General features: G+C 37.7%; 2 protein-coding genes and 1 pseudogene across 5 annotated transcripts; 2 read left to right on the top strand and 1 right to left on the bottom strand.

Moving 5' to 3' along the window:
- Positions 1 to 455: 455 nt before the first annotated feature.
- Positions 456 to 2,473, top strand: s100a1 (S100 calcium binding protein A1). 2 transcript variants are annotated; one of them, XM_062992473.1, is made up of 3 exons: positions 456 to 534; positions 1,973 to 2,129; positions 2,248 to 2,473. In XM_062992473.1, exons 2-3 carry the CDS (start codon positions 1,989 to 1,991, stop codon positions 2,395 to 2,397), a joined length of 291 nt encoding a protein of 96 aa, XP_062848543.1. In that variant the 5' UTR covers positions 456 to 534; positions 1,973 to 1,988; the 3' UTR covers positions 2,398 to 2,473. The 2 variants fall into 2 exon arrangements, with proteins under 2 accessions (XP_062848543.1, XP_062848542.1); XM_062992472.1 differs by lacking the exon at positions 456 to 534 and adding an exon at positions 1,107 to 1,173.
- Positions 2,474 to 5,618: 3,145 nt separating this feature from the next.
- LOC134310184 (protein S100-A1-like) lies at positions 5,619 to 6,875 on the top strand (annotated as a pseudogene).
- Positions 6,876 to 8,282: 1,407 nt separating this feature from the next.
- LOC134310183 (uncharacterized) lies at positions 8,283 to 12,062 on the bottom strand. 3 transcript variants are annotated; one of them, XM_062991717.1, is made up of 5 exons: positions 11,990 to 12,062; positions 11,414 to 11,530; positions 9,383 to 11,216; positions 8,999 to 9,199; positions 8,283 to 8,882 (listed from the first exon to the last, which is right to left on the bottom strand). In XM_062991717.1, exons 3-5 carry the CDS (start codon positions 10,076 to 10,078, stop codon positions 8,814 to 8,816), a joined length of 966 nt encoding a protein of 321 aa, XP_062847787.1. In that variant the 5' UTR covers positions 10,079 to 11,216; positions 11,414 to 11,530; positions 11,990 to 12,062; the 3' UTR covers positions 8,283 to 8,813. The 3 variants fall into 3 exon arrangements, with proteins under 3 accessions (XP_062847787.1, XP_062847785.1, XP_062847786.1); XM_062991715.1 differs by having other exon boundaries at positions 8,283 to 8,821; XM_062991716.1 differs by lacking the exon at positions 11,414 to 11,530 and having other exon boundaries at positions 8,283 to 8,821; positions 11,990 to 12,026.
- Between the last annotated feature and the right edge of the window lie 559 nt (positions 12,063 to 12,621).

Here is a 12,621-nt window from a genome sequence, read left to right as displayed (position 1 = left end):
TTTTTAAAGTAGATTTTACAATCAGTAATTTCACTTTTAGAATCCACAATTAATGCCAACTTCAGTGGTTATACAGTTTGAAAATGTTTTATGGGATGGTCTGTACTAAATGACACATTACACATCCCTAAATGTTTTAAATGTTGTATTAACATGTTTTTTTCTATTATATTTTAATTAAAAACAACTATTGTGTGTCCACATTGTTTTAATTCAGTTTGATTGTGTTCTCTGGAAATGCTCGCTTTATTTTTAGTTGTATTCGTAATAATTAACAGCAATTAATTAAGCAGCTTTAGTAAAAACGTATTAAATGTGTTTTTGTACATGCTCCTGTCTAGGATTCCTAGTTGTATTTTAAAGATAAATACATTTTAGCTGTTGCAACACAAACAGCACGACAGGTGGCGCTGTTGGCTGGATGGTTGTTTTGTTGGAGCCAATTAGTGGATGCAGGTGAACCTTTCGCCATTTAATGCTTAGAAATTTGTGATAGTGGAGCTCATCAGATATCAGCAGCTTTCACCTGTCTTGGTAAGGTAAGCCATTTCTCCTTTTGCTAAGCTTGTAGAAACGACATTAAGCTTAGATCAGGCTGGAAATGTAAGATGGGAAAATATATTTGACCCAAATAACGAAAAAAAAGCAAGTTACCTACAAACACAACATTGTTTTTAACAGTATGGTGTAGAAAATAGTAGTACAATGCAATGCAAAAGAATCAGTATGTTATGTGTTTATAAAGAAGCCCTCACAGATGTAGGTAGTTTTACTGTAATAAATTAATCCTGTGTCTAGATTTTGCTGGTTTTCATTTTTAACTTATCTATCTTAACACCTGACTTCTGTATTTGGTGATATGTTTACTAAGTTAAAATTTGATATCTAATCACGTTCATTATGTCCTAATTATAGAGCTTTTTTTTTTTTTTTTAATCTTTCAGACTGCAAACAAAAGCCTAGTTAATATTTCATGTACACTGGTCCTCTTATTCCCTTTAATCATCGGTCTGCTGCTTTATAACCTGTTACCCCGAGGACACCAGATCCCTCCATACCATGTGAAGTACCATGTCTGTGGCTTTGTGGGAGTTCTTGGGTCAGCAGGTGTGAGTGATTGGAGAGGATGTGGACTCTAGAACTGGAAGATTCTAGTCTTTTTTGGATTTTGAGGTTAATATAGTTAAAAGTAATTTAAATTAGATTGCCTAATTGCATTCAATAATTGCAAACAAATATGGTGTTTGCACATCATACTGTATTATGTGTTTAATACTAAATATGCTAACTGCTAAAATATTTATAATCTCTTTGGAATAAGTGGAAATGAAAAGGTGGATAAATTAGCCAGAAACATAATGCAAAATACAACATAAAGGACACACAGACAACAAACAAACTACACGAGATACATCCAAACATAAGCAATAAGCCAAGAATGCACCAAGGAAGACGAGTGGATCAAGTTATATACACAAGATGTAGAATAGGTCATACAAAAATCACTCACCAGTACTTAATAAAAGGAGATGATCCCCCAACATGTGAAAGATGCCAAACACAGCTCGCAATAAAACATATTCTGATCGAATGCCCCAAATACACCAGAGAGACAATAGCTACACATACCTGGAACTGTTAATGAAACCCTTAACCAAGAAAACACAAGAACAATCCTAAACTTTCTGGCAGGAACAAAAACAAATCGAATCAAGAAAAAAATGACTTAAACATAACACTGATCATGCCATAAATAACACAATCAAGTGTATAAAGTGGCATGAAAAATCAAAATGTATACTCTTTTATATTAGAACTTTATGCTGTATAACAACCTGTAAAACCTTGACTTGTTCTTATTTTAATTGGACTTTTTAGTTGGCTCTGTTAGTCATGATATTTGACTTGTTTTGGTCTTGACAAAAGTGGTCTTTACATCTAGGTTTGACTGGTTCATTTTTGTTCTGCACAGGTCATCATTAGAAATCATGTCTTCTCAGCTTGAAACTGCAATGGACAGCCTCATCAAGGTTTTCCACACATATTCTTCCAAGGAGGGGGACAAGTACAAACTGAGTAAAGCTGAGATGAAGAGCCTTCTCCAAGGAGAGCTCAGTGATTTCTTAGCGGTGAGTTCATTTTTATTTTTTTATTCACTGTGTATGAGCTGCATATTTACACCTAAATATATCCAGCCAATAATGGCCATAAACGCACGTCTAAGACATTTTCACGTTCTTATTCCAGGCCAGTAAAGATCCGCTGGTTGTGGAGAAGATAATGTCTGATTTAGATGAAAATCGAGATGGTGAGGTGGACTTCCAGGAGTTTGTAGTTCTGGTTGCAGCACTTACCGTGGCATGTAATGATTTCTTTGTTGAGTGTATGAAAAAGTGATGTCTGCTGAGCCTGTAATCTAAATCTGAATTGCTGCTCTAATAAAATGTTGTACAAATGACTCGACTGTCCTTGATTTCCCAGTGTTTAAAAAAAAAAAAAAAAAAAAAAAAAACACTTATGCTGGTTTAAATTTCTTAGCAGTCTCGAAGGGGTTCACTTAGATGCTTGTCATCATATGCTAATGTACCATAACCTGTTAATAAAAATATGAAGACTCATTCAAATTTCCCCAGGAAGGTTTGGAATTGTATGTTTTGGCTTCATGATGCTATGCTACGCTACATACTGAAATGCACAAAGTATGTGGAAATTGATCAGCCATAACATTAAAACCACCTCCTTGTTTCTACACTCACTGTCTATTTTATCAGCTCCACTTACCATATAGGAGCACTTTGTACAGTAGTTCTACAATTACTGACCGTAGTCAGTCCGTTTCTCTACATACCTTTTTAACCTGCTCTCACCCTGTTCTTCAATGGTCAGGGTGCTGCTGGAGTTTTTAAATACCATGTCCACTCACTCTATTAGACACTCCTACCTAGTTGGTCCACCTTGTAGCTGTGAAGTCAGAGACGATCGCTCATCTATTGCTGCTGTTTGAGTCAGTCATCTTCTAGACCTTCAATGTGGTCCCACGATGCTGCCCACGGGGTGCTGTTGGCTGGATATTTTTGGTTGGTGGACTATTCTCAGTCCAGCAGTGACAGTGAGGTGTTTAAAAGCTCCAGCAGAGCTGCTGTGTCTGATCCACTCATACCAGCACAACACACTAACACACCACCACCATGTCAGTGTCACTGCAGTGCTGAGAATGATCAGCATGAAAGGGGGCTAACAAAGCATGCAGAGAAACAGATGGACTACAGTCAGTAATTGTAGAACTACAAAGTGCTTCTATATGGTAAGTGGAGCTGATAAAATGGACAGTGTAGAAACAAGGAGGTGGTTTTAATGTTATGGCTGATCGGTGTATGTTTTCTTATTCTGGTCAAGTGTAAAGGTTTTAAATAGTGTATTCAGTATATATTTACAGTATAGGCAACACAAATTACCTATATCATGAAGTGTGTAGCAAAACTCAGTAAATTTTACCTATGCAAGTTCAATAAGAAATAGTACAAAGAAAACCAGTGCATAAACACACAAAAAGATTTGTTATGGAAACGTGTTCAGCTGAACTGAAAAACTTAAAAAGTGCAATGAAACGGATCACTGCATCCCGTCTCTGATCCTGATCAGGCCAGAGAACCTCATCTACATCGGCTGTTATGTTCTTTCTGGCAAAGCAGTGGAGGAAAAAAGGCCTGGCATGGCAAATCCATCCCTGGCATTCATCTGTGTGGATGTCACCACACCACATGCCTCCTCCATTGCCTGGTGTAGTACCACACACTTGTGTGGTCTGTGTTCGTCCACTTTCTGCTGCCATGCTGAAAAATATTCCTTTACTGGATTTAGAATCGGGGAATACGGTGGATGGTACATCACTACAAAATGTGGGTGGTTGGCAAACCAGTCATGGACCAGAATGACGGGTATATTGTATCTTGAATCAGCACCAGTTAAGAATAAAAAAGGTAAATCATGTTTCATTTGAGCCCAACAGTGACCGAATGAAGCAGCAACGATACCAGTATTCTTTTATACTCTGACAAATGGTTGAAGAGACGCACCAAATGAAATGAAATAATGTTAACAGCAAAAGCTGAACCAGAGCAAAAATCTGATGAGGTGAAATGTTGGAAAGGTGGAATACCATGACAGTGCCAAAGCCACTGAGCTCTCCACTGCAATTAACTCAATTGCCAATGTTTGCCTCTGCAGATTGCATGGCTGTAGGTTTGATTTTATGCAGTTATTCTCACTCTAATCCACTCATTAGAAGGAATATTCACATACTATTGGCCATTTTGTGTTTGGAAATTTGTAGGATCCTACTGCTGTTGTTTCATGCTAGTTTTCCATGTACAGTTTTGCCTGCAAAAAGCTTCTTGAATGGATATACACCAATCAGCCATAACATTAAAACCACCTCCTTGTTTCTACACTTACCATATAGAAGCACTTTGTAGTTCTACAATTACTGACTGTAGTCCATCTGTTTCTCTGCATGCTTTGTTAGCCCCCTTTCATGCTGTTTTTCAATGGTCAGGACCCCCACAGGACCACTACAGAGCAGGTATTATTTAGGTGGTGGATCATTCTCAGCACTGCAGTGACACTGACATGGTGGTGGTGTGTTAGTGTGTGTTGTGCTGGTATGAGTGGATCAGACACAGCAGTGCTGCTGGAGTTTTTAAATACCGTGTCCACTCACTGTCCACTCTATTAGACACTCCTAACAAGTTGGTCCACCTTGTAGATGTAAAGTCAGAGACGATCGCTCATCTATTGCTGCTGTTACTCATCAGTGGTCACAGGATGCTGCCCACGGGGCGCTGTTGGCTGGATATATTTGGTTGGTGGACTAATTTCAGTCCAGCAGTGACAGTGAGGTATTTAAAAACTCTTATCCACTCATACCAGCACAACACACACCATGTCAGTGTCACTGCAGTGCTGAGAATCATCCACCACCTAAATAATACCTGCTCTGTAGTGGTCCTGTGGGGGTCCTGACTATTGAAGAACAGGGTGAAAGCAGGTTTACAAAGCATGCAGAGAAACAGATGGACTACAGTCAGTAATTGTAGAACTGCAAAGTGCTTCTGTATGGTAAGTGGAGCTGATAAAATGGACAGTGAGTGTAGAAACAAGGAGGTGGTTTTAATGTTATGGCTGATGAGTGTACGTAGCTCTTCTTCATGCAGAACATTCAGCTTGCTGAACATGCATTAAAAAGCCAAGTCTATAAGGTGTTAAGTTAAAAAAAACTTGAATCGTAGACATAAAATGTATCTAATGGATTAGAGCTAAACAGATTAGAGCTAATCTGTTCTATGCTATTCTGTAGTGGAGTCAAATATTATTTAATAAAGCAGTGAATGGTTTTATGACGTTTATGTAAATACTTTACTATTAAGTACACTGTTTTCTTTTCATCACTATTTTGTGTGTAGTTTAAGCTGTTAGCAGGGCTTACTTTATTTATTTAGCACAACTATTCAGAGGTGTTTAGTCCTTCTCACTTTCACCTTGCTATCAGGTAAGAGGAGGTGCTTCGTTCTGTAAGGAGCCAAAGTGGAGGTGCAGTGGAGGTGAACAACTGCCATTTAATGCATGAGATGCTAGAAAGTGGAGACAGCGGATCTTCTTAGGTGTCAGCTGCAGCTTTCTCTGTAAGGTAATGCATCTCATTTATTTAGCTGATTAAACTAAGTGAAGTTTTGAAAGTTGTGGAATAATCAATTTAGGTTTTAAATTAGATTTAAATTAGAACAGGGAGTAAAAATCTCTATTACTACATTTACATAGTATTTATATATGGCGACGTCTTTATTTTTAGACCTTAATATGCATGTTTAATGGTTGTATCTTAACAACATAACATACAATAACATTGGCTTATATTTGAAGAGATTTAATGTGCTCTAACGTACTTTTATCATGTTCACATTGTCATCACAATTGTCAGCCAAAAATGTCTTATTATTACTAATATTATTATTATTTGTTCACATTTGGGTTGTTTTATAAACTCCTAGAAGGATCATATTAGGCAGGTAGATTAATGTGACAATGTGACATGATAATTCTCAAGCAGGTAAACTGCCGACAAAAGACTTGTTGCATATTTAATGCACGTTTCTTCTCCTGTTCCCACTGAACAGCAGCCTACATTGGCTAAAATGTCTAATGTGTTGTACTCATTCAATGTGATCATACACATTTTTTAAAAAGAAAACTATTAGACAGCATTTCTGGTCTGGGCAATGTTTTTATAGTTAAATAATAGTTGCATCTTTTTAAATTCAGTGAAGGCATAGTTCAGTCTTTAAGTACTGTTTTACCATGGATGAGAGGTCATTGACCTTTAAACGACATACTGGCTAGGGTTTTTACCCTGTTTCTAGGTCTAGGACATCATTTAGAAACAGGCTGTGTGTAATGTGGCTATGGAATCATGTTTTTCCTTTGCTCCACACAGGTTATCACTAGGAAACATGGGTTCTCAGCTGGAAAATGCAATGGAGACCCTTATCAAGGTGTTTCACACATATTCGTCCAAGGAGGGGGACAAATACAAACTCAGTAAAACAGAACTAAGAAGCTTACTACAAGGAGAGCTCAGTGTGTTCTTAGCGGTGAGTTTAATTTATTTTTAATGAATTTATAAAGTAAGTCGCATTGAAAAACAAGTCCTGCATTTTTTCTCATTTCAGGCAAGTAAAGATCCAATGGTTGTGGACAAGATAGTAGCTGATTTGGATCAGAACCGAGATGGGGAGGTGGACTTCCATGAATTTGTAGTTCTGGTAGCAGCTCTTACCGTGGCATGTAATGAGTTCTTTGTTGACTGTATGAAAAACTGATTTAATTCCACGTTGTCATCTATATTTTCTCTGTTGCTCATCAATAAAACACATTGTACCAATGTCTTGGAATCTGTTAAACTGTGCAATGATTAAAATATAAAATTCTTATAGTTGTTAAGTAATAAATACATGAAAAGCAGAGCTAGGGTGGCTAGTGTACAATTTTCCTACTAGTCATATACACTGATCAGCCATAACATTAAAACCACCTCCTTGTTGCTACACTCACTGTCCATTTTATCAGCTCCACTTACCATATAGAAGCACTTTGTAGTTCTACAATTACTGACTGTAGTCCATCTGTTTCTCTGCATGCTTTGTTAGCCTGCTTTCATGCTGTTCTTCAGTGGTCAGGACCCCCACAGGACCACCACAGAGCAGGTATTATTTAGGTGGTGGATCAGTCCGAGCACTGCAATGACACTGACATGGTGGTGGTGTGTTAGTGTGTGTTGTGCTGGTATGAGTGGATCAGACACAGCAGCGCTGCTGGAGTTTTTAAACACCTCACTGTCACTGCTGGACTGAGAATAGTCCACCAACCAAAGACATCCAGCCAACAGCGCCCCGTGGGCAGCGTCCTGTGACCACCGATGAAGGTCTAGAAGATGACCGACTCAAACAGCAGCAATAGATGAGCGATCGTCTCTGACTTTACATCTACAAGGTGGAGCAACTAGGTAGGAGTGTCTAATAAAGTGGACAGTGAGTATTAAAAAACTCCAGCAGCGCTGCCGTTACTGATCTACTCATACCAGCACAACACATACTAACACACCACCACCATGTCATTGTCACTGCAGTGCTGAGAATGATCCACCACCTGGGTCATTCTCACGAAATCCTGATTCAAAGGGCATCCAACATTAAAATTTTCAAAAGGCATTTACAGACAAATTTCTTTTTGATGATTTAAGATCAAGGTCTAAACCTACTGTGTCCATTAATTTCATAACATTAAAAAAATTATTTTGTGTATTTCTTTGGATTTTAAAGATGAAGTCCACAAAAATGTATCATTACCGCAATGTGACAATACATCAAATATATGATTAAAAATACATATTTTTGGCAATTTTAAAAGCAGATTAACACCACTCATGTACAGAGCTACATAAAATGACGTTGAGTGTTTTTTTCATATTTGTTATTTTTTTAATTTTTCTTAATTTCTCTCATTACCGCAACATACTCAAGAATTTACAACTTGTTTTTTTAGGATATTAGACTGAAACAAATATGTTTCTTTTTTTAATAAACAGAGATGAATTAAAAAGTTTAATAAATTATGTGAATACTATTAAGAATAAAATATGTCTCTCTGATAATTAATTAATTTGTAAATAAACAACAGTTTCGGTAATGAGAATGATGATTCGGAAATGAGGTTGAATATTTCGGAAATGAGATTTAGCAAAGTTAATCAGTTTAATACATTAACAAATAAGCAAGGGTTCAGATGACTTACATATTTAACATACAATATCTATTTTTCATGAACAATTCATATTTTCTATGAACATTTAACCTACAAACATTTGGTCATAAAAAGAAGCATTTCATGTAGCCTACAGCACCCTCAACAATAAAACATCTCAAATACAATGAACTAATGGAAACTGTCCAACAAATTTCAAACAAAGATCTCTCAGAGACTCCAACTCCACAAGCTCGTAAGACCAGTGGTGCATGCCTGCTGTGACCAATCAGACTTGTAAAATTTTTAGTCACTGATGTGTAACTTTTCTGTGTCTTGCCCATATTTCAGGCAAAACACAAAAGTGTCTTGCTGAAGAGGTAACAGGAAGTGGTTCCGGAATTATGTCCCGTATGTCATTGCGGTAGTACCAGACCCTTTCTCCAGGAAATCGGATGCTCGGGACAAAGAAGCGGTTTTCTCCTGCGCAGCTCATAGTGTCCACTTCGTATTGTCCATCAACAATCTAGTAAAAAATAATTATTAAGCAAAGCAGTTTTAAATGTTTTATTCCAAGTCCCGTTGGCCTGTTGGGGTTGGAAAACACATTATCATATAGCTAGATTACATTACCAGTCAATTAATAATTTCATTGCATTTTCAGTTATAGAAATAATTAGTAATCTTAAAAAATTAAATTCACCTGTGTGACTGTGCCAGGGAACAACTCGGCATCATATTCAACAAGGACCCACTGTCCAACCTCTATGGTAGATTCAGCGTTATCAGGGCTCTCCTCTCTTTCAGAGAAGGTATGGACACATGGAGAAAAGCATTGGCAATCTTTCTCACAAAAACATGACACTTCCCTTGTGCTGATGACTCCAGGTTTTGTGGATGTAAGCTGTGTGATTAAATTTGATTAGAAAAACAGAAAAATAAAACAGAATCCTTGTTTGATACTGCTGTTTCATAGACATAGATATTATTGTGAGCTTATTTGCTTTATTAATTTGTATAATAGGCTACTGAAGTGTTTTAATGTTGCATTTTCTGTGCTCAACTTAACACTGGACTGTGGACTCACTTGATGAATTTTCATTGTCCCCCGAACTGATTTCAATTGTGTAGGAACCAATTCATTGCTTGCCTTAATGTCTTCCTCTGATACCTTATAGAGGGTCACAGAAGAATTCTTTGCCAGCTGCTCAAAGAGTGTGTCTGCATCTGGAATGCTTGTTCCATAGGCGACAATTCGATCTGCCAGATTCTTTAAGGCACCGCCTACTCCGTCTGGTGCACCTTTACCATGGGAAGCCTCTGTAAAGTTCCATGTCACCCACTGAAATCCTCGCATGAAAGGCACTGTGGAAGCTAAGTAGAAAGACGTCTTGTTTCTATATTGGGATGTTGGACCATCTGAAATAAAGTGAATATTTCTGGCATCTGGATGTTTTTCTCGTATTTTCCTCATCACTGGGTCAATGTGAGCCCATGTTGCTTTGGCATCATGCTGAAGACACTTTGAGATGGATGCAAAGGACTCCACCCTGCCACTGCTGAGGTAGACTACTCCAGTGTGGAGGGTTACTTGTTGGTTTCCACCTCCAAAATGTGTCTCCTTGATTTCACGTGAGTATTTGCAGCTGTAGTTTTCACTATAATCTACATGTACTGCCACATCAGTCTCAGAGAGGGTCTCTCTCAAAGTTTTGAGTGCCACAAATTGGTGCTTTATGTTAAATAGATGTATTGCAAAATTTGGGAGATTCTCAATTGTCATGGCCACCAGCTTTTCAATCGAAGTGTTCTTGTTTTCAAGGAAAGTTTTTCACATCCTTCTTTTCAATGGATCCGTCTTTGCCAGTCTTCGCAATGCTGATAGACCTTGTTACCCACTCCTGCCATGTAACAATGTTTCCTTGGGTCGAAGGATCCAGTGATGTGAGAAATGTCTTTTCCTTGCAGTCCGGGCATCGTCTGTACATGCAGGACATGTTGTTTGAGTCACACACACTGGACTCTACAATGTCTCTCATGTTTGCGGTTTTGAGAACCCCAAGCTGCTGCAACTTTTTTATTTTTAGGCCGAAGTTCTCATGCATTTTGCAAGCACATGTGTCCCTGTCTGTGACTTTGGGCCTAACTATCCAAAATGGCCTCAGTTTGAAGAACTGGGCTTTGGACACACATTGCTCGGGGTTCTCAGCACAAAATCTTCTATGAAGTTTACCCAGGGTGTCAGACAGGGTCCTTTTTCTGTAGATTTGTCCCTTTTGCCTTATCTCTCCAGCTTTCCCATTGACAACAGTGGAGACATCATCTTGGTGCAGGAAACGGCTTACAAGTTTTCTCATTTCCCTCCTCTTGCTGCTGTTGGGAATTGTTGGGAAACCCTCTCTGGTTTTCCTGACCTTTTGCACATTATTTACAGTTGGCCTGTTGGCCGGTCTTCTTCCTTGCTTCAAGACTTCTCCTGAAGTTTCTCTTCAGCATATCTTAATTTTGATCTTAATTTGCTTACAAGTTTTGCTCTTCTTTCTTTTTTTCTTGTTTCTGGTGGTGGTGTGTGTGGAGTGGATGCTCCTACTGGTCCAGCCAGGTTTAGGTATCTTTCTTCTGTTGTTGGTGTTAAACTGATGGTGAGCAACGATGTGACTGGGATGTGTTCTGTTAAGGATTTATGTTCTGCAGTGTATTCACTGTTTGAATTTTTGAGTTCTTGACTGTTTATTTCTTCATGCTGAAAGGAATTTTCGTTCTCACTCGCTGGGGTGATGTCCAGAAGTGCTTGAAGTTGTTTCTTTTTTCTGTAATATTTGGCTGAGTTTTCCCTCCATTGCTTTTTCTTTTTGTCATGTTGCTTTTTGGTCAGATCACGAGTTGTCTTTATTTTTCTATTTTTCTTACGTTCCTGATACCTAGAAATGGAAAGCATAACATTAATGAACAAAATCTGAATTTATTTGTATATAATCCATACTTTGAAATGCATATGATGTGAAAGTAACTTTTTAACTCGAGCAATTGCGTGTCTTTGTGTCTGTGAGTGTATGCGTCCAAGTGTTTTTCTGAATGACAGTTATAATTCTTTGCTATAATCACTTTGTCCCCTAACCTCTGTCTCTCTCTTCTTCTGTACTCCTCAAGTAGCTCAGGATTGCTGTAAATTTTCTCCCTAAACTTCGATAGCCTAGCTTTTGCTGCTTCCTTTTTTTTCTCAACAGCTACCTGTCTGTAAGTAAATAGAAAATCAGTGACCTCTAATGGTGGTTTACAATAGCTAAATTAGCATAATCTAAGAAATGTTCATGGCAGCACTCATAACAATCAGGAAGTAAACAAAAGTCATCTGTATGAGGATTTGTAGTCAATTTCTCATTACCGAAACAGTGCATCTCTCCACCGCAACAGGCGCTCAATTGTAGCGGTAAGTGAGAATGCTGTTGCGGAGGATGAGTGACCCTAGCCTTTTTTGCTAACTGTAGAGACACCATGTGGGCTAGGTAAACTTTCACTCACTGTTTACATTTAGACTTTAATATAGTTTATCATAATCAAAAATAAAAACTGCAACTTTTTTTAAAAGTTCAATACTTGATATATCGGTAATGAGAACCAGAAAGTCATGCACACAGTGTGATGAGCAAACTTTTTATCTTTTATCTAGAGAGATATGAGAAGAGCTGCTTACCTGGTAGCCATCTTGAGTGTCACAGCCAAAGTCTTCCCTGACTTCGAAAATGCCTTGAAAATGTAGTTCCTTGTGGATTTAACCAATGATTGAAAATTGTTGCGGTGGATGAGAAAATTGGTGTTGGACACACTCCTTTCTCTTATTAAGTTTATTGCTTTTACAAATAAATAACAAATCTTTTATGTTTATTTACTAAACGTGTTCATAGTATGATATGCATTGATTTTTTTTTTTTTTTTTTTTAATATTTAAATATGAAAAGTTTTACACAATGTAAAAAATTTTTAGATGGACACGTTGCGGAAATGAGAATTTTGCCCTAAAAAGTGAAAAAACAACAAAAAATATACTTATAATGTCCATTTCAAAACACGTGCAAGGTAGACCAAAGAAAGATGTTTATGATTTTATATTTATTATTTTGTTAACATTGACTTTGTTTATCAAAATTCCTCATGCCACCTCATGAGCTTGACTTCGTGAGAATAACCCACCTAAATAATACCTGCTCTGTAGTGGTCCTGACCATTGAAGAACAGGGTGAAAGGGGGCTAACAAAGCATGCTTAGAAACAGATGGACTACAGTCAGTAATTGTAGAACTACAAAGTGCTTCTATATGGTAAGTGG

The sequence above is a fragment of the Trichomycterus rosablanca genome, chromosome 3, assembly GCF_030014385.1.
Source record: "Trichomycterus rosablanca isolate fTriRos1 chromosome 3, fTriRos1.hap1, whole genome shotgun sequence".
Classification (NCBI taxonomy): Eukaryota; Metazoa; Chordata; class Actinopteri; order Siluriformes; family Trichomycteridae; genus Trichomycterus; species Trichomycterus rosablanca.
The sequence above is the reverse complement of the archived record's forward strand: the minus strand, read 5'-3'. Positions and strand labels throughout refer to the sequence as shown.

What these genes read in the sequence shown, in the direction of transcription:
- LOC134310183 (XM_062991715.1), bottom strand. Translation starts at nt 10,078, where the DNA reads ATGACAATTGAGAATCTCCCAAATTTTGCAATACATCTATTTAACATA. An exon ending in GGACAATGAAAATTCATCAA is followed by an intron (nt 9,200 to 9,382) that starts GTGAGTCCACAG and finishes TTAATCACACAG; the next exon opens with CTTACATCCACAAAACCTGG. An exon ending in TCCCTGGCACAGTCACACAG is followed by an intron (nt 8,822 to 8,998) that starts GTGAATTTAATT and finishes ATTTTTTACTAG; the next exon opens with ATTGTTGATGGACAATACGA.
- s100a1 (XM_062992472.1), top strand. Translation starts at nt 1,127, where the DNA reads ATGTGGACTCTAGAACTGGAAGATTCTAGTCTTTTTTGGATTTTGAG. An exon ending in AGTCTTTTTTGGATTTTGAG is followed by an intron (nt 1,174 to 1,972) that starts GTTAATATAGTT and finishes TGTTCTGCACAG; the next exon opens with GTCATCATTAGAAATCATGT. An exon ending in AGCTCAGTGATTTCTTAGCG is followed by an intron (nt 2,130 to 2,247) that starts GTGAGTTCATTT and finishes TTCTTATTCCAG; the next exon opens with GCCAGTAAAGATCCGCTGGT.